The sequence below is a fragment of the Rhamphochromis sp. 'chilingali' genome, assembly GCF_963969265.1.
Source record: "Rhamphochromis sp. 'chilingali' genome assembly, chromosome: 14".
In the NCBI taxonomy this organism is placed as follows: Eukaryota; Metazoa; Chordata; class Actinopteri; order Cichliformes; family Cichlidae; genus Rhamphochromis; species Rhamphochromis sp. 'chilingali'.
Window position 1 is genome coordinate 20,582,101 of NC_137941.1, and position 21,553 is coordinate 20,603,653.

The 21,553-nt window shown below is 41.0% G+C and overlaps 1 protein-coding gene across 1 annotated transcript in view; it reads left to right on the plus strand.

Annotated features, from left to right (window-relative positions):
* col4a2 (collagen, type IV, alpha 2) overlaps positions 1–21,553 on the plus strand; it is a 62,377-nt gene that overhangs the window by 13,157 nt on the left and 27,667 nt on the right. Inside the window, exon 4 of the mRNA XM_080903925.1 lies at positions 8,445–8,525. Within this exon, the coding sequence (XP_080760051.1) occupies positions 8,445–8,525 (81 nt within the window). The remainder of the gene's footprint in view (positions 1–8,444; positions 8,526–21,553) is intronic.

Here is a 21,553-nt window from a genome sequence, read left to right on the forward strand (position 1 = left end):
ATCGTAACAGTGAGCGATTAGACACTGTACAAATGTATACACACAGACACACAGGAGGGAGCGCAGAAGCATGAAAGTAGTGAAAACAGATGCATTTCTATAGATGTGCTCTTTCCTAGGTCACACATATTATATCTAATCTCTACGTGTAATAATGATATTACAGCATTCTTGTAGCCACGCACTTTATTGGAATTCAAATATATACAACATGTTTGTAATATGCCATGAAGGCACTGGTCAGAGATGGCTGGCTATAGCTGTTGTTTAATGTTTAGGATGGTCTGAACCAGTCTTGTCTACACCAACGTCAAACACTAGATTACAAAATATACTATATTTTATTAATTCTTTTTTTTTATCTTAACAGTGAACAGTTATTCTGAATTACTTGTTTGAGATGATACCTTAATAAAGCCAGACCTTTGAATGTGTTTAAAGCACTCAAAGTAGAGATTGAACTACGTTTTCTGCGAAATAGACAAGTACTTGTAATTAATAAATAAAAGAATAAGCCACCAGTTAATTGCTCATCTTGCAGATTGACTCCACCTTCCCCACTTTGCACTGTTGCTGGTGATGATAGTCCTCTTTATTCTCATGTCCAGTGGTAGAAGTGAATTCTGTAAATTTAGGTGCATGAGGGAAAATAAGCACTTAAAATAAGCACTTAGCACCATGATGCACTGCTTATTTTGAGCAAACTGAAAGATCTGCATACAAACTCTTAAAGAATGAACATAAGCAGCTGGAACATGCTTTAATGTGTGATCTTCATCTTATCTGCTAAGGAAATTTCACAATGCTCAGGATGTTATTTGATCTGTTTTTCTTTTTATACTGAAAAACTATCGTGAGCATCAGTGTATTTTCCCAGACGCTGAGATATCAGTCATATCTGTGGCAGTTAAGGCATCTGTTTGAATATCTAACAAAGCAGACAGTAATTACAGGAGTGTAGCATCTACAAAGTTCAGTAGTGGGATCGGGCATCTGGCTCCTTGGCTAAGGTCAAAGTGGAAAGGTCAAATCCTTAATATTAAGAATAAGCAAAGCCTGTGTTAAACATCCCACAAAAAAACCACTTATGGCCCTTTTGGGAGGATTTAGTTTCTGTTGACTCTTCATTATTGTGATCACAGCAGCCATATTTTATACCTCTGTCCTCAGTTTTCCTCATAGTGTGTTAACACCAGCCCAAGGCCAAAGATCAAAGGCTCATCCTGCAGCAGGCTGTGACCTCTGATCATCTGATACCTCTGATACAGAGAAACCAGCTCAAAGGGAGTTTGCTGTTTTATTACCCAAAATCTTCCTGTGCCATCAGTGGTGACTGGTTGATGTTTAGATATTTTAATGAAATAGTTGCGATCTAATAAGCAAGAGTGCTAAAAACCCTTTAGTGTAAAAAGTATGTTTTAGAAGAATTTCTGCTTTATCACTTTTGCTCTAGTCAGGCAACATCTCTCACCGTATTTTTATTCATGTTTTTTTTCCTATTAATACTCTGTTTGCATGTTTCACTGGAAAATATGCAAGGGAGAAGTGGAATGTCCAGCTGTGCACACTCACGTCTGCCTTCATGCTGCATTTCTTGGAATCCGCTGATGCTTGCCTCATGCACTTATCTGCACTAACTTATGTTTAAAAGATTATCTCGACTTGAATTTCTCTGTTTCCTTCTGTTTTGGGGGCACATTAAATTGTCTCAAGGTTATAGAGCTTAGTAGTCCATTGCGTTTCATTGCATCAGTCACGTGGACTGCTGACTGCTTTAAAATACCACAAATCAACCCCTGATCTTTGTGGTTTCTTTAGTGCTGCAGGTTGGAGGCCAAAATGATAAGAATGCGTCCGACATTATTTCTCTGCATATTTATTTATAGTTATTTATAGTTCGCCTTCAGTTTGTTTTGTCTGTATTTTCCTTCATCTTTTTTTGTCTTGTCATCATCCTGTCCTCCCGCCTGAGTTTCTTTGTTGATTTTGGCTGCGTCTGGCGTTCACAGGAAGTGCTAAGAAGCGGTTTTGTCTGTGGTAAAACTAACATATACGGAACAGGGGAAAAACCGAGACTGTGGTGAGTCAAGCTGCCCACAAACCAACCAACAACACATCTGATTCAGCTGTGAGATTGTGGTGCAGCGTGACTTGCTGGAAGCTAAAAGATTCACCAATTAATCAGCGACGTTTTCGATAACTGATTTTATTACTTACTGTTACAGTTCATTGAATTACGAGATTTGGACAGATGGTTTTCAGGAAAGCATGACTTTTAAAGCATCTGGTTTGTTCTTGGGAATTTGTGATGACTTTTGATTGCTTTCTTTATAAAGTACAGGATGATAAGTGGTTTAGAAAAAAGTGTGTTGACTGATTACACAGGATTTGATTGTTTTGTAGTCGACACAAGTGAACAAGATGAGAGGAAATGCTCACAAATAGAAATCTGTTAGATTCAGTTAATGCAATTAATTGCAGTTATTAAAAGTTGTCTAACTAAATGATGCAATTTGACTTTTTGACCATAGCAATTTTTAAGTTTGGCAAGAGGGTCGGCACATTACACTATCTCACCTTCTCTGTACTACAGTTCAATATTAATTAAACAACTAAACCAGTTATCAAAAATCTTGTTTTCTACTTCAGAATGGCATTAACATCAAATTTTATAAGGACATAGAAGAGATTTCATCATTTTTCTTCCTAATCTTCTGCTCAACCCAAGAATTCATATGCTAATCATATCCAACTTTCACAGTAATGTCTGGGGTAAAATGAAGTGAACTTTTCTACAAAGATCAAGTTTGTTGTAGTAATGTTCTCCAAAAACCACTCATGGTAATTATTCAACACTAGTGAATGGATGACACTAATCTTTGGTCTTCAGAGTTTTTACTAAGCAGAGTACTTTGTATTTTTCAGGACAGACATGCATGTAAACGACATTTGAATTGCTGGCGGACCACAGTGTGGTGCTGTAGAAATGCAACAACATATTAAGTGCAGTGACTATGTGTAAAAGCCGCATAGACATTACCTATAGTTTAGGTTGTTTAGGTTTGGAGAATGACTTATTTTTTAAATTTGACCTCTACACACCACAACAGTGGATTTTAAATCACTAAAAATGAGACCGAAGTGCAAACTTTCAGCTTTATTTCCTAGATGTTTGACAAAAGTATTATATTGGCTGTTTTTGGATCTTATATATTTTTGGACCTTTTCAAAATTCCAGTAAAAACCTGATATAATGAAAGTCCAGCTCTTGGAATCATCTCCAGGTCCTTCACCTGCTTCATTTGTTAAGAAATAATGAGGGAACAGGAAACAATCAGATTCAGCTCTTCACCTGGCCATGAAACTGCTCATCGGTCAACTATCCAGTTGATTTTGAGCCTCTGAAAATAGGCTAAAATAATGAAAATACCTCTGAAAATACTGTGTATGTAATAATCCAAGCCAAAGTATGAGAGAAAAACATGAGCATGATAGGGTGATGTTGACCCAGCTGGTTCAGTTTCACTAATTTCACATATTTTGAAGGAGTTGGTGCACAATTAGAGTGATGCAATTCTGCAGTCTCCATAAAGAAGAGGGAGGCAACAAGAACTACAAATTTCGTCAGAGAAAAAAATATTTTTATGAACACAGCAGCTTTGCATGTTCACCCCTAAAGCTCTGTTCACTGAAACTTGATCTACATATGAAAATAAGCCATCAATGGCTCCAGACTGATTCAAGTTATATGGATTTATTTATTCTTATAAATTTGGTTTAAGGTACTGAGTGTTGGTAATTCAGGACACCAGGCAAGTGGCTTTTACTAAATGTGTTTCTTTAAGCACAAATTGATCATTTACTTCTGATGAAAGATCTCTTAATTGTATGTCACGTTAAGATGTCGGGCTCTGTTTGGCACATAGAGACAAAGGACCAGGAGTGGAAAACTGTCTGTTACTACTCGGTCAGACAGAACCTTTTGTTTTTTCAATCGTGTGTGGTCTGAGTGTTATAAACAAATGCAGAACTTCATTTATATCTTAAGAGGGCGTCCTTTTTTGCGGAACCACTGTTTACATTTACACACGTGATTGTAATTGTGAAGCTGAGCAGACCACTGAAAGCAGTTCACAGAACATAAAAGATGATCATGACTGCAGTCATACTGTAAACGAGAAGCCGCGGATCACCAATCAAAGTAAACCGGGTCTCAAGGAACAGCTGTGGCTCACGGGAATTGTTTCATGTCATATGTGCTGTTGTGTGACAGCACTCATAACAAAGGCATGGGAAGAGGTTTTCATCTGTACTCTGAAAGCATTTTGTGAATTGAAAAAAGGAATAAAATTGATGTGTTCTTTAATGAGAGACATTTGCTCTTTGAATGTGCAGAGCTGTTTCTGTTTCATTCTTGCTTATCATGCCTGGGTGTGAGACTTATGATTACAGTAAAGGAGTTACTTATAACAAAAACCAGTCAGTTTTTCTTTGTGTGCAGACTCTGATGAGCTGATCTGCGCTCTGATGCTCACTGGTCTTTGTGGAGCTGAATTAAACAAGATAAGCAAAATTTCCGCAACAAACCCTAGGCACAATAAAGCAATTGTAAAAAGATCGACAAGGAAGTTTGTGAATCTAACCAACTTTATCATCTTAAATTTACCTCGAGGTCTGCTACCCTTGATGCCACCTAAAATGGCCATGAACACCACCAGCTGCTCTGCACCAGTCCAACATAGTTCATTACTGTAACTCGAATTGTGTTTTGCAAAACACAATTCAGCAACACATCATGTGTAGATCCAATATCTGATATCTGATTTGCTTTGAAAAATTCTTACCTTTCCTTGCTTCTTCCTCCCCTCACCCCCAACCAGTCACAGTGGCTGGCTGCTGCTCCCTGAGCCTGGTTTTGCCAAAGGTTTCTTCCTGTTAAAAGGGAGTTTTTCCTTCCCACTGTCACCAACTGCTTGATCATACGGGGTCGTGTAATTTGGGGGGTTTCTTTCTAATACTGTTGGGTCTATGCCAAACAACATAAACCCCATTGAGGTGACTGTTGCTTGAAGTAAATTGTTGCTGTAAAATATATCAGAATTGAATTTGTCTTTCTTACTGTCTCAGTGCGCCCCAGGGCAGCTGTGGCTACAATTTAGCTTGCCATCCCCAGTGTGTGAATGTGTGTGTGAATGGGTGAATGACTGAATGTAGTGTTTTGGGTCCATAGGGACTAGTAAAGCGCTATACAAATACAGGCCATTTACCTTTTTTCTTTTTTTTACCATTTACGACACTGGGATGACATTATTTGGTAACATCAAAGAACTCATGCGACACTAATATGTATTAATGTGCTTATCAGATTTGATTGCTCATTAATTCAAGGTGATGGAACGGCAGATCATTTCTCTCCATGCGTAGGCCATGCTGCATGGTGGTCTGGATTTATCCGTTACTTTTCTGATATGGTGTGATCTAGTGCAACATTTCATATGGTAAATAGGGAATTGTTGGTTTTTGTCTTCATATGTTACTATTTGTGCTACTATATTCTGTCGATTGCTTCTTAAAAGAGATCCCATGTCCATCAGCAGTAGGAGTAGTAGATTTTAAATATTACTTAAATCTACAACAAATTAATGCTTTGCACTTCTTCTTTTATGCTTTTCGAAAAACAAATGAACTACACCACAGTTATTTTGGAAGCACATGACTTTTAGAGGCAAGTCTAGAGACAGCTTGGCTGTGTCCAAACACAGTGAGCCCAAACACACTTTGGGATAGCGTTGCTATCAACTTACTGGTTTAGTGAAAGTATGTTGCATTTAAGATAAGATAAGATAGAACTTTATTAATCCCTCGGGTGGGTTCCTCTGGGAAATTCGACTTCCAAAAAGCACAGCAACGACCGAAGTTACAGTTACAGAATTGTTATATATATATATATATATATATATACACACACACACACACACACACACACACACATATATAAATACAGAGACAAATATAAATAAAATATACAAAGGGGATAAATAGAATAAATAGGAATAAAAAATAAAAATACAAGTGAATTGCACATTTCAAGTATTGAGTCTATTGCACCGTTGACTATTTACAAAAAGTATTGCACAAGGTATTGTACAGTGAAGTGAAGAGGCACTACAGCTTAGTTGTTCCCCCTCCTTTGTCCTCCTGTTTCCCCTCCCTCTCCCCTCCAGAGAGGAGTTAAACAGTTTGATGGCGTGTGGGACAAAGGAGTTTTTAAGTCTGTTAGTTCTTGTCTTGGGGAGAAGCAACCTGTCACTGAACAGACTCTTCTGATTGTTTATGGCCGTGTGCAGAGGATGCCCAGCATTGTTCATAATGTCCATCAGTTTCTTTAATGTCCTTTTCTCTGCCACTGTCACTGTCATTTGTTTTTTTCTTAATATAATTTGAGACAAGCATGTCTCAGTATTTTTTGATATGATGAGTTATTGTTCTACTATTTCGAGTGGGATTGAACGGATACAAACAAATGCACCTGCACATTATCATGAACTCAGTTTCCAAGGCGTGCAAAAGCTATGGAAAAGGTGATTTGACAAACTGCGGGTTATTGTGACTGTGGGTGGAGAAAACAGGATACTGTAGCGCAATCCTATTGTCCTCTGCTGAAACGGCCACCAGCTATTTTGAGCCTGTAACCTAAGGTTGAATTGATAGTGCATTGCTCCACAATGTGTAATTGCCTATATGGGACCCATTCCTTTGTGAGTCTATCTGGAGATGACGCAATCTATTGTCTGTGCTTTTGGACTTCCACCCTAATGTGGAGAAAGGTCATTCCATGACTCTGTTACATCCTTATTCTGATTGAAATCACCTTCCTTTTTCATGTCTCTTTTCCTAAAATTAAAAAAAAAAATTCCTGTCATACAGGTAATCCCTCTGCATGGGATTGATTGATGTGGATATACTGCGTTTCAAATAATCAGATGAAATGTGGGGCATAAGGAAAGCATGCAGTTTGCTGGAGTCTGACACCACATGCAGGCTAAATTAAATCCATTGAGGCATCAAACAGTGGTTTGAAAGGAACTCCTCAGATCCACTGATTGTTAACAAAGAAATGCAGCCTTGTGCATTCCATAAGGGAGAGGAAGAGGGTCTTTTTGTTGGAGATAGGGGACCAATAAAGGACGATGCCTCTATGGTAAAAGAAGGTCTTTGTGCATGAACAAGGTCTCAATGTGGCCTTTGTAAATAGGGCTGCTGGGATCGGCTGTCAAACTAAGGAGGAGAATCATTCTGATTCTTTATCTGCCACTTTGTTGCCATTGTGGGCATAAAGTGCTCATTTAGATTTTTTTTTTACGACAGAGAGGGGGGATATTGAGGCATTTGAGGCCTAAGCAGGCTATGGTATGGGTGTGTGGGTGGAGGACGTAGGTAGGGAGTGTGAGACGTCATGAAATACATCAGCTACATGGCAGTTTCAGTAACATCTGTATGTGCTACTAAAATGCCACTGAATGGCCTTTTACCCTAGTTCCCTAAACATTGCTACCTTGGAGTTAATACAGCAACCAAGCCTTCTGTGTTGGTTTGATTTGTTTTACTCTCGGCCTTGCTGGGTAGAAGTTTAATGGAACATTTTAAACTGCTCTATTCATATCATACAGTTCAATGGAAGCAGTGCTGGGTGCTTTAAGGCATCACAAATGAACTTGAAAATATATAAAAAGAGCAGCTGAATTAGTGATCTCAAATTGAGCAGATTTTTTTAAAGTCCACGTTTTGAGGTATCGAGGCTTGAGGTGTGGTTCTGTACATGTTATGTTGTGTTCATGGTTTTGTCGGGAGTTCAAATGTTTCTGCTTCAGAGGCAATATGTGCTCGAATTAGACCGTGAATGGGGATTTTATTCAAAGCACAAGATAAATGTGAAGTTGTATCAGCCTCAGCTCTGACTTGATTAATGCCTCAAGCTTTCTCAGTTAGCTTAGGGTCTTGCCACCTCTGACCTGTGGGTTGGCAAAGCTGGGGAGTGGCTACTTTCACTTTCTTTCTTCTGGTCTGTGTTGTGCTTGTGTCATGTCTAGGACAGATGAGCCTGTGATGGTGGGTGGTTTGGTTGGTATGCAGACATCTAAGGGCAGATTGTTCCCGTCTGTGGCTGGACCCAGCTTCTTCTCCTTCTTTTTTTTTTCTCATAAACAGACGACCATCCATTATGAATGAATGTCCTCTGTGACTCATTCGAGCCATTTCCAAAATACCCTTTCTGCAGAAAACACTTAGATACACAACTGTGCAGACAGTAGTATACACAGTCATCCGTGCTGATATAACAGAGGTGCTGGCGTGATCAGCAGCGTACACAAACACAGATAGTCACTCCTGAAGTGCACAATATGTAATGTGGGCTTTTTTTTGTGTGTTTTGTTTTTTTGCAGGGTGGGAAGAAGCACAATGTCCCCTGTGGTGGAAGAGACTGCAGCGGAGGCTGTAAATGTTTCCCAGAGAAGGGTGCCAGGGTAAGTTTCCTACATTAACTACTGTTTCAAGTAGCTCTGCAAAGACCGCTCTCTCCCTCCCTCTCTGTCTCTGTCTTTTCCCTTTTTATTTTCAGTGTTAACCAGCTGTACCAGCTGCTTTTCAATCTGGAATACCATTTAAGGCCATGATCACACATGATGGTGTATTTAAGTCTCAGGAAACAATGAACTGACAGGCTGCATAGGGGCCAGTATAAAATAAATATGATTTTCTCTAACCTATGAATCCTGTGAAAATCAGGGCTGTAAATGAACCCCCAGCAAGTTCCCTTTAATTGGACCACAAGCATCAATTCAACTTTGAATAAATATCAGGTTAGCCTGATATTTGGGTGCTGTGGATGCACAGCAGCCACGATGGGGTAATAACCCTTGTGTCATGTGAGGTGGTCACTGTTTCCAGCTCAACTCAACATCAGTGTCATGCCCGATCATAGCCTTCTAGTCATGTTGTGGGGAATCAAAGTGTCACAACAATGCAAAGTTAACATATCAGATAATCAGTCTATTAAGACTATTTCACCGTATGGAGGATCGCACTGCTGTAAGTCATTAGTTTGACATATTTATCACCCTTTCTTCTAGTCTAAGAGTTGAATTTCACATCATTAACCTCTGTGAAAGAAAAGGTCAGAGAGGAAGAAGAAGTGTCTGAAGTGAGGGAGAGCAAAAGAGAAAAATGAGAGAGGGTTTTAAATCAGAGAGACAGACATAGACTAAACACATTGAGATAACACGCTCAGAGCGTGTCAGGGGTTTCTGCATGACTAAATGCTGTTTTTGCTTCTGACACATGCTGCACAAATCATCAGATGGCTTTCTGATTATTACACCAGGGGCTTTACCTTCTTAAAATATCAGTGCTTTGAAAAAACCAGCGTCTACTTTCCACAGCAAACGAAAACACATATTTGGGTGTTGAAAGAGACGTGATTTCATTTGTTCTGCAAAAAAGTTTTTTTTAATAATAAAGCAGTTGGATTAAGTGGGATGTAAAGATATGCTTCATGGGTTATCTGAGCTTCCACAAGCTTAGAGAGGAATCAACATATATTCCTCTAAAATCTTAGTTACATACTGAGCTCATCCGGAGATCCTCAAACAAGGATCTGTTGGTTGAGAACTGTGACCTGAGATCATTTTACTAACAAAACCACAGTATTTCCCCATCTCAGTTAAGTGTTTTTGTCTCCTTCACCTAACCACAGATGTGCACTCAAATCTCTGTCCTGGGCTCTGTTCACCCACATCCATCATAGCGACACAAGTGTGTTCAAGTTCATAAATGTTCATTTACCCCCCTGTTAAAGTTCTCCCTGAACACCATCCTGCCCATGAACGCATTTTTAAATACTCAAAAGACATTTCGGATTTTTGTGCATTTCAAAGACGAACTTTCCAGATGATTAACTGGCCAGCTTCCTTTTGTTTCTCTGTTCTTCCGAAGACTGCTCGTAGGATCCATAAACGTCCCAGCTTAGCTCTCTGATGTGGTGAAGACCATTTACTGAAAATCCAGACTTGTAAAACCTCCCCCTTGCGAGAAAGAACACCTCCTGAGGGAGATGACAACAGGACCTGACAACAGGAATTTCATGCAACTTGACTTTGGCATCCACTAAGAATTTACCAGACCAGCTTTACAGTCGGTCTGACCTTTGCTGTGGATGCAGGAAAGCCTGTAAGAAGCCAGAGCGGGAACTTCCACATTCCGCGTCTGAAGGATTCATAAGTCTGACGATCAGCAGACCACTTTGGCTTCCTCCTGTCTTTCACTGATTTACTGTGCCAACCAGGAGCGAAGGAAAAAACTGTCATTGTCCAGTGCTGCTGTAAGTGCTAAGACAGTGAGTTGTTTTCCTTCCTTGGTATAGTTTGTGCTTCGACTGTAAAAACAAGAAAAAATATCACAGATCAGACATCCTGGTCTGCGAGAGATGAACTACACAAACATTCGCCAAAGACAAGCGGTCTCTAAGCCAGAGGAAACTAGACTCCACTTCCAAGAACACAGGCATTTTACGTTGTCCTTGTTTTTGTTTTGTGCATATTTAAAGCTTAAATTTCCTAAATTCGAAGAGTTTTGTACATATTGTAACACATCCAAAATGTTGCAGAGGTTTTTGCTTCACCCCAGTTGTTGCACTTGTCTATGAACACACTAGAAACTAACGTAGGTAGGCCCCCTCAGATCTGTTTCTCCCTCCTGCATCTCGTTCCAAAAACATTTCTTCCGAAAACGTCCCCCTGAGGCAAGTCATGGAGAAGAGCGCTTCACTGAATGGGTCCGAGTCATCCTGTGCAGCTGTCTGCGTTGGCTGCGATTTCACACAGCTGTCGCGATTGGGCAATGGTTGTTAACAGAGAAATGGCGGCCATTTGCATCAACATGATGCGTTAGTGGAGCAGAATCATTTTTTGTCCAACTTCTCCTGTGACATCAGTGTTGTTTGTGTTCTAGTTTTAAGAAAATAAAAATTGAATCTCAGATTTCATCACAGGACTAAACAAATGCCAAAGCCTCACTTCGGTAACGTTTGTACGCCATCGTATTTGCCAAACCAGGACGTGTTTGTGAAACTGCATGCTGTGTGTGTGTTTTATACCTCACATAATCCTCATATTTTAAAACTTGTTGACTAAATTTATAAAAACCGACTTAATATTTAATTCAGTATGACCCAAAATGAATAACTGAGCCCATGAACTCAGCAGGAAAGTGTTAAGTCGCATCAGAAAACCGTTTACCCTTGGAGCAAAAGTCTTCTTCCAACCATAACTATCGCCATCTGGCGGCTTCAGATAGAATGGAGGTTTTAGATGCTATCTTTTAAGATAAAAACAGAAGATGAAAGCAATGCAAAAGGGAAACAATAAAGTTAAAGTTCAGACAGACATGAGAGACAGAGAGAGCGTGAGAGAGACTCAAAGAATGAAAGAGATTCTGGGTTAGACTAAATATGCTAATTTCAGGGCTTTTCTGAGAGCGGAGACGGCGTGCTTCCAAAAGTCCTCATTGTTCTTTTGCGTCATTAGTGGATTTTTTTTTCATTTCCAGTCATGAGAATGGTAATAAAATTGGCAAATAAGTACCCTAAATTTTAGTAATGAGGAAATAAGTTAGGACCGCAAAGCGTTTGAAGTAATTCCCAAGACTTGGCTTTATAACCGAGGAACATGAGCACAAGTGTAATCACAGTGTGATCAAATAAAGGTGTAAGCAGTTGTGCAAGCTAGTTGGGGTTATAAAGAATCCATTTTATGGTTTTGAATGCCTCGAGAACCAGGATGACATTAGAAACTGAACACACATGCTCACTTTTAACAGATCACTTATATGTTTAGTGCTGGGAGGGATGAACATGGAGAAACACGTGCATCGAAAAGAAAAAAAAGACAAGCCACGATTTGGAAACCATTAGAGGCAGTATGCTGGGAGACATGGTGTCCTTTCCACCATAAGAAACACTGTTATGCGTTGAAGAAGGAAAGGAAATGACATATTCTGAGGAAACTGAGCACAATGACAGTCCACTGATCTTTTTTTAATATAGACGCCCTCTGTGTCGGTGGGAACAAGTTGGTCTCTGTTTGGTTTCATCTATAAATGGTTAAGATTTCCTCGTTCCATGAAAACAAGTGCATACCTACATTCTTAATCTAGTACCCGAGCCTGTTTTATACTTTCCTGTCTGCTTAGGGATGGCCACTGACAGGAATGCTGCAGGCGTCATCATCATTTTGTGACTCCTCAATATCATGACATTTGCACACACTTTCATGGTAAAAGCAAGGATGTGTTTCTTGCACCTTGTCTTCAGAATAAACTCTTGAACTTACATAATTATGAACTCTATTTGAGCTCTCAGAGCTGAATTTTTCAGCAGTGGTCAGTAACACAGATCAAACATGACTGCCTAAATGATAGGAGGATATGGGAGGTGAGTTAGTGAGCATATTTACTGGCAGAGGCATCTTTCCAGTATATATTAGTAACATGCTGTAGCTTCTTACATGATTTGTAATGGCAGTTTTTCCTCAAACCTGCAATCAGGAGCCTCATCCATGCCCGCAGTCCCTCTCCACTGGCCCTGACCTTGTCAAAGAAAGAGCTACTAACTGTGGAGTAATGGTGCAGTAGATGGGAGGGGAGGGAAGCAAAAACCTGTTGCTATCACTAAAACTCTTGGATGGGAGGATTTTATTTTCCTAAGATTCTTGGAAAGAGGAATTCAGCAGGGATCACAGGTTGCGAGTGCCCTGTGTGAAAGAGCCTGACAAACAGACAACAACCACCTGTTGTATGTAGCTGACACATGGTTACAAAATAATCCAGACTCCAGTTTTTTCATCGTTGTCACACTTAAATGTTTCAGGTCATTAAAGAAATTTTAACATTAGACAAGGGTAAGGCAAGTAAAAACAAAGTGCAGTTTTTAAATGATGGTTTCATTCAGAATTAGCTATCCGAACTTTCACCGCAGAAAGAGAACTCTGATGGACAACGAACAGGACAAAACATGCGGTCTATAATTCACGTAATGAACATCACAAGATCAAATCATATTTTTCTAACCAAGTCTCTCTCTGGGTCTGCAAAAACAAAAATGTCTCCTTCTTGTTTTTTTTTTTTTGTTTTTTTACTGACCCGCTGTCCTCTAACCAGACGGGGTCCAGTTTTAGGAGCCTTAAAACGTGTCTCACTCTCACGTTTTGGGAAGATAACTGCTTTTAGGAATGGGATGTCTATTGTGTACAAAGGAGGGCCTCGTGTACACATACTGTGCACATACATAAAGGCAGGGCGAAACATCAACACTGACGCATACTTACTCATATACCTGTATAAATTAAAAAGTATTGCAGTGAGGAAGATATTGATTGATTCCTTAGTGACAGAGTCCTCCTTGAGTCTCGCCAGTTGGCAGCAAATGTGGGAAAAGGGAGGTTTTTGCTACTTATTTTGAAACCACTATCTTTAAAAAAAAGGGGGGGGGGGGGGGGGGCAGGGACCAAAATAACTTTAATTTCAGTCATTTCTGTGTGAGTACGTCCTCAACAGGTCATCAGTTAATCACAGGACTAACACAGAGAGACAGAGAATCATTCAGGCTCACGTTCACACCTACAGCCAATTCAGAATCACCCGTAAACCTAAAAAACATGTCTTTGTTTCCATAATGGTGGAGTGAAAATGTACCGTTTGGAGAAAAACATAAAATAAAGGACATCTAACCCCTTTATTTTAGTGACCAGCTATATATAGTATACTAATAAACACAGATAAGATGAGAAAGAGTCCAATCTTAACAGAACAGTTTACCTTTCAGTAGTAAATCTAACTATGTACTAAATTCCAAGAAGAAATATTTCCTTGTGTTCTAGCAAGAGTGTTCATTTTTGACTTTGTCCTGAAGCTTTACCAGCTTTCATTCTTGAGCACATGTACATAGTAACTTACGGTGGCCCTGAGAGGCCAAACAGACTGCAGCTTAAGAAAACACCAGCAATAAGAAAAACGCTGCAAAAGCAACGGAAATAGGAAAAAACAAAACAGAAATAGGAAAAAAACAGATTTCCAAAAGCACAAGGGAAGTGTTTCTGGGAAAGCAATAACCCTGACGGACCAGTTGCAGGAAACAATATATGCCACCGTAGTAACTTCTGTTACAGGACAGAAAAATCTGCTATTGGCAGTTACACTCAACAAAAATATAAACGCAACACCTTTGTTACTGCTCCCATTCCCCATTGGATGGACGTAGAGACCTAAAATTCATTCCAGATACACAATATAACCATCCCTCCCAAACAGTGGTCACAAATCAGTCCAAATGTGTGGTAGTGGGCACATCTGCTATATTGAGATAATCCATCCCACCTCACAGGTGTGCCACATCAGGATGCTGATCTGACATCATGAGTAGTGCACAGGTGTACCTCAGACTGCCCACAACAAAAGGCCACCCTGGAATGTGCAGTTTTTTGCGCTATTGGGGGTCTGGGGACCCAGAACCGGTCAGTATCTGGTGTGACCACCATTTGCCTCATGCAGTGCAACACATCGTCGCATGGAGTCTATCAGATTGTCAATTGTGGCCTGTGGAATGTTGGTCCACTCCACTTCAATGGCTGTGCGAGGTTGTTGGATATTCGTGGGAACTGGTACACGCTGTCGTATACACCGGTCAAGCACATCCCGAACATGCTCAATGGGTGACATGTCCGGTGAGTATGCCGGCCATGCAAGAACTGGGACATTCTCAGCTGCCATCTGCCCTGAACAATGTGAACCATGATTCATCCGTGAAGCGCACACCTCTCCAACGTGCCAGACGCCATCGAATGTGAGCATTTGCCCACACAAGTCTGTTACGGCGACGAGCTGGAGTCAGGTCAAGACCCCGATGAGGACGACGGGCATGCAGTTGAGCGTCCCTGAGACGGTTTCTGACCGTTTGTGCAGAAATTGTTTGGTTGTGCAAACCAATTGTTCCAGCAGCTGTCTGGGTGGCTGGTCTCAGACGATCTTGGAGGTGAACCTGCTGGATGTGGAGGTCCTGGGCTGGTGTGGTTACACGAGGTCTGCGGTGGTGAGGCCGGTTGGATGTGCTGCCATATTCTCTGAAACGCCTGTGGAGACGGCTTATGGTTGAGAAATGAACATTCAATGCACGGGCGACAGATCTGGTTGACATTCCTGCTGTCAGCATGCCAATTGCACGCTCCCTCATTGCTTGTGGCATCTGTGGCATTTTGCTGTGAGACAAAACTGCACATTCCAGGGTGGCCTTTTGTTGTGGGCAGTCTGAGGTACACCTGTGCACTACTCATGATGTCAGATCAGCATCCTGATGTGGCACACCTGTGAGGTGGGATGGATTATCTCAATATGGCAGATGTGCCCACTACCACACATTTGGACTGATTTGTGACCACTGTTTGGGAGGGATGGTTATATTGTGTATCTGGAATGAATTTTAGGTCTCTACGTCCATCCCATGGGGAATGGGAGCAGTAACAAAGGTGTTGCGTTTATATTTTTGTTGAGTGTATTTAGTAAACAAGCTAAGAAATCCTGCTTTTTTCTGCCTCAGTCTGAATTCAAAAGTTCACTTTTTCAATAAATTTAAAGAAATTAAGTAAATTCTTCTGTCATCACTGGAAAGTCCATCTACACGGCATGAGAAGGGAACAACAGAAGGATTAGGAATTATTTGGACAGATGCATAAAACCTCTGGCAAATTGAACTCATTCAAAGGTCATGTTTCCTCATCATGGAAGGAAATCACAGTCTTATGAAATTAATTTTCACTATAGGTTGTTGGCCTTGGTAAGAAGACACTCCGTCCTAGTGCTCTTTTAGTTGCCATCTGTAGCTTGACTGTGTTATCACCAGCCAACACATGGTTTGAGTATACCTAAGGACAAATTACCTTGAGATATTCTGTTTCATGTTGCTGCTGGAACTGTGAACTTCAGCATACTTTCACCCTTTTTTCTAAAATTTTGGACATCAGAGTCACTTTGTGTCTTGAAATAAGCCTCATACCAGTTTTGGGACAATTATTTTCCAGTGGACACTTTCCGGTGCCGTCCATCCCCTGCTGAGTTACACTGAAAAGGACATTCAGACTCGCACCACGATCACATCTGTCTGGACTGCAATCTCATGATAGGAACGCGGAGTCAGGAATTGTTATGGTTGGCGATGAAAGGTCTCAGGGCTGTAGGAAAAATGTGACCAGTTTTTCTGGGTCACAGCAACGATGCCATGTGTTCTCCATCAGGCCTTGTTGTGAAACCTACACTGGGGGTGGGCTGCTGAGGAAACTATTAGATCTCCTCCAAGTAGTTTCATATATATTCCTACAGCATTTTCTAAGACAAATACATGTCCAGAGATGTGAGAAATTTGGCCCCACATCGCAGTGTTTCAACATGTGCTCAGTGGTTGTGTAAATGTTGTGTAATATATGAGTACTCCCCCCCCCCTATAACCTAAGGTCAAGGTACATTCCCATCCTTTACTCATACTCAGGCTCTCAAATTGCTATAATTTACCGTAAACCTATGCAATAAACTATTAAGTGAGTAAACCACACACACATGCATGGATCTTTGCCCCATCCACCAAATGCAGCTGAAATGGCAGCGGGTGCTAGATTCCCACGTGGGAAAATGAAGAAAGAAAAAAAATCTTCCATTCTTCAGTTCAAATTGGATTCTGGGCTCAGCCAATTGGAAATTTTTTTGCAGGTGCAGAATGAGACCCTGAGGATTACATGGGTATCCCTGATAGTTATTTGACTGGCTGACCGCCACGTCAGCTAAGGCCAAGATCACAGCTGGGAGTTTGACTATAAATCTAATTTAGCAGATCTGGAACCTTCTATTTCTGTGTCTTTTTTTGTTAGTATTTAACTATTCATCAGCACTCATAACATTTATGAAAAATGCTATATCCATTAAGCTAAAACATACACACAATACACAGAGGTTACAACAATTATTTTTAGGATTTTCTTTGTCTAACTGTAGATTTGGTTAGCCAAACAAAAGTTAAGAGTGGTGTTATTCAGCTAATGGGATAATAGTTGTGCCAGTTCCAACCTCCTCCTGCCCGCCTTCTGTTCTCTGAGATCTAAAGCAGGTGGACGCACAATCCAATGAACACAGTCAATTTTACTGGCTCGGAGTGGACTCACACGTTTCCAAATATCATGAAAAAACACTCAAACGGGGGCGGGAGACTTCCAAATGTGAGCAAACGTTTATGTTTCTTACTGTAGACAAAAATCGTGAAAGTTGCAAACATATTGTTTCAGACAGAAGAAGTTGCGAGCATCTGTCCTCCAGTCTGACGAAGAGCTGATGTGCTCAAAAAGTTGGTTTTCGTGGTCCCATAAAAAAAGGTAAAACTGGAACCACACAGCGTGAAAGCATCTGTCCACAAACCAGACTGCTAAGCTAGCATATTTGCTTTCTATCCCAAGTACCCTTTCTGACCCTCAGGGATTTTGTCTTTGGGGATCAAACCTGGGATCTTTCACTTTGAACTCACTGGCTTGGATGAGCCCATCATAACATGCACTCCCGATGTGAATCTCTCTTTCCACTGCATCCCAAAGGTGCTCTACTGGACTGAGACCTGGTGACTGTGTTGGCTATTTGAGTACAGTGAACTCACTGCCACGCATCAAAACCAGTTTCAGATGTTTTGAATTTTGTGACACGGTGCATTATTCTGCTGGAAGCAGGATCAGAAGACAGGTACACTGTGATGATAATACCTGGGTATGCTGTGATGTTTAAATGATTCTCAGGTGGTACTTAGGGGCCCACAGTGTGCCATGTAAATATCCCCCACATCGTTACACCTCCAGCAGCCTGAACCACTGATACAAAACAGGATGTTTCCTTGGTTTCATTTTGTTTACGCCAAATTCGGATCCTACCATCCGAATGTTGCAGCAGCACCAGGGTCTCATCAGGTCAGCCATCGTTTCTCAAATCTTCTAATCTTCTATTATCCATATATGCATGTATTTCTGTGAACCTGTGCTGTAGCCTCAATTTAATTTCCCGATCTTAGCTGACAGGAGTGGCACAGTGTGGTCTTCTGCTGCTGTTGCCCACCTGTTTCAAAGTTGTGACCTCAGAAATGCTCTTCTGCATAACTTGGCTGTAACAAGTGGTTATTTTAGTTACTGTTTCTTTCCTATTAGTTTAAACACATCTGGCAGTTGTCCACTGACCTCAGGCATCAACAAGGCATTAAATCCCAGAGAACTTCCGCTCACTGGATATTTCGTCGTTTTTGGGCCAGTCTCTGTAAACCCTAGAGATGGTTGTGTGGGAAATTCCCAGTAGACCAGCAGTTTCAGAATTACTCTGACCAGCCGTTGTTGGTGTGAGCCTCTCTGACACTGATAACCAAGCCATATTCAGAGTCACTTAAATCAACCTTCTGCCGCTTTGAACTTTAGCAGGTAGTCTGAACCGAGTCTACAAACCTAAATGCATTGAGTTACTGCTATGTGATTGGCTAATGTGATACTTGAGTTAATAAGCAGTTGAACAAGTGTACATAACAAAGTGATTGGTGAGTATATAATATGGCCATTCGATAGAGTTTCCTCTTTAGACCTACCAGAAAACATTTCGAGTATACCAGAGTAGTGTAGCAGACATTGTCAGTTTTCCATTAAATGTCTTAATAACTATGAGTTTTGATAGATGTTAGCATCCCCCCTAGATAATGTTGTTAGAGCATCATGAAAATGCCCATTTTGTCCAAGCAACAGATATGTTCATCCAATCATTCCTGCGCTGGTTAGAATTAGAAGTTATGACTGCTGTTTGTACCCTACCTGATTTCTCAGTAATATGTTTTATTATCAGTTTTATTTATCAGTCATGTCAACTTTGGGGTAAAATAACTTTCTTGCTTCTATTATCGCTCGTGTGGCCTCTCAGACTGCAAATATAATTAAATATTCTGTACATAACTTTGTGCCCTGGGGTTAGACGTTGTCAGACAGCAGCGTTTCTGAGGAAATTGACTTTTCCTTTCTAAAGTTTTATACACACATGGTGCACCTTGGGAAGTCCACTGTGTGGAAGCTGTAATGGCATTATAATCATAGTGATAAATGTAACAGTGGGATTATAGGGGTGTCACACCCGGGATGGACCTCATTAGTGGCAGACATGCGGTCAGAGTGAGGCAGACACACGATACGCACACACACAGGTGGTTGATCTCTGAGGTGAGGGCAACACCTCGTTTAAGACTGCAGACCCAATATTGCTCTTTCACGCATGCATTTTCACACAAACACACAGACTGCAGCTGTGTCTGGCTCACACACACGAAGCTTGGACCGCAGATTGGAGACGTTTCATTCCTTATATATGAGGCAATGGCGCAGGTGTCGGGCCCCTGAGACCCCTGGGATAGCACAAGGTCTGAGCTGTTCTGTTCTCAGCCTGAGATCCCCCCCCCCTCCTCTTCTCTCAAGTCTTGATCTTCACCATACACCCTTTAGCACACATGCAAGCTCTCTCTCACACTCACACAGTTTAACCAGTGGTCATTAGCAATACCCTGTATGGACTGGATGCTGTCAGATCTCTGGCACATTTGCATGCACGTGCAGAGCAAAAGAGGGACCCATGTGCATGCAGAAATTATCTCAGAGTCTAAACACATTAATTCAAATGTAAACTGGTCTTCTGTCCTGAACAAAGAGGAGCCATGAGAAACAAAACAAATGACAACAAATGACCGATGTTCCGAACGTCATCTGTATTCATCCCTCTGTTTCATTTCTTTGTCTTAGCGTAAGAGACATTTTTAGAGGATGAGTCACGGAGACCAGCTGAGAACATGAGGGTTCGAGTTTAGATGTCCTCTGAATTTTGGCTGGAGGCTTGTCTCCATTGCAGCAAAGCTTGTAACGTTCTCATGTAAAAGACCTCATTAGACTTTTGTTTTGTTTTGTTTTTTTCACATGTCGCTGCACCACGTGAACCCTTTCTTAACTCCTAATGCATCATTTTAAAACCGCTCTCATCTAAAGTGGCCATAAGGGCTTTTTAGATGCAGGATGTTTTCTTCCAGCAGGGGCTACAAAAAGCTGACCTCCCTGACTGCAGCCAGGAGATCCAAACATACGTTAATAGATATCTAAACATCATCTACAGATGTTTATTTACTCTGCCTGACTCCTCCTCAGGGTATCCAGTTCCTGGTCCCTTTCTGTCCTCCAAGCAGAGCCCCTCATCCCTGTCCACAGACCGGGCCCCGCTTCCCTCCGGGGTATCATGCATAAGGGATGCGACTCCTGAGGAAATGAGTCCAGGAAAAACGTGTCCAAGAAAAACAAGCGAGGAGGGTAACAGAAGAGGGACTGAATCAACTGAAGTATCTGAGTCCAGTTGTGGGAGTCAGAGAAAGAGGGCAGACTTCAGTGTTTACATGCTCTAAATGATTTACTCCCTAACATTAAACTTCACCATCTTTCCATTCTTCTTCTGCTCTTAAATCACTCTTTAACCTTTCTCCTCCTACCTCCCTTTTTCACACCACTTTTCCTTCCTTCTTTTCTTCTTAGCTGTTGTACTATACCCTTAATTCCTTCCCTCCATTCTTCTTTCATTCCTTTATTATAGCTGATAAGTTCAGAAGGGCTGAGCAGCTGCTCATTTCCTTCAGAGTGCTAAAAACAAAGTGAATGGGGGTGGAGTAAACCACTTGTTCTTACACTTGTCGGACACTTGAGTTAAGAGGGCCGCATCTGAGAATTGTGGATCTTTCTAAAACTAGCAATCTAACACTCACTTCCTCTCATGGAGCGATTAGCCATTTAAGGTGGTGAGAAAATAAGGAGGGTTTGGACAGTTTTAGATCCTCTGTCATTTGTTGCAGAGAGCTGTGTGATATCGTGAATGCTTTAAAGGAAAAGTTAATAATGGAGCATTAGCACCAGTAGTTATCTATTCTATATTCCTATGAGTATGAAATATGTATCCATTTGACTTTTCTATAGCCAGTTTCTGTTAAAGTTTAGACTACATTAGACTACAAATCTTGGTGGTAACAGTGAGCCACATTGATGTTTTCAGGAACAGCTGCAAAAACTTGGCTTTAGATATCTTTGATTGACATACAAATTTGTTTGTTTCCGTCAAACCCGGGCCTTAATCCATCCCCTTTCCTCAGAACCAACTGTTATTTCTCTAGCGCTGCAGACTTTCATTACTCTGGCACTCCTGCTCGAGGCAGCTTGCGTAGATACCTGCTCTCGCCAGGGAGAGTTTATATAAATGAGTGTTGTGTGAATGTAATAAAAGTCCACTCTGTAGGACCCGTAGATGTTTCAGAAGCAGGACACGGTTGTCAGCTCCCATCGTCGACGTCAGAAGGAAAAGATCGTGCTGCATAGCATCGTCCACAACAGTTTCTGTTTGGATTACGGTGTTATTTCTGAGAAGATACATT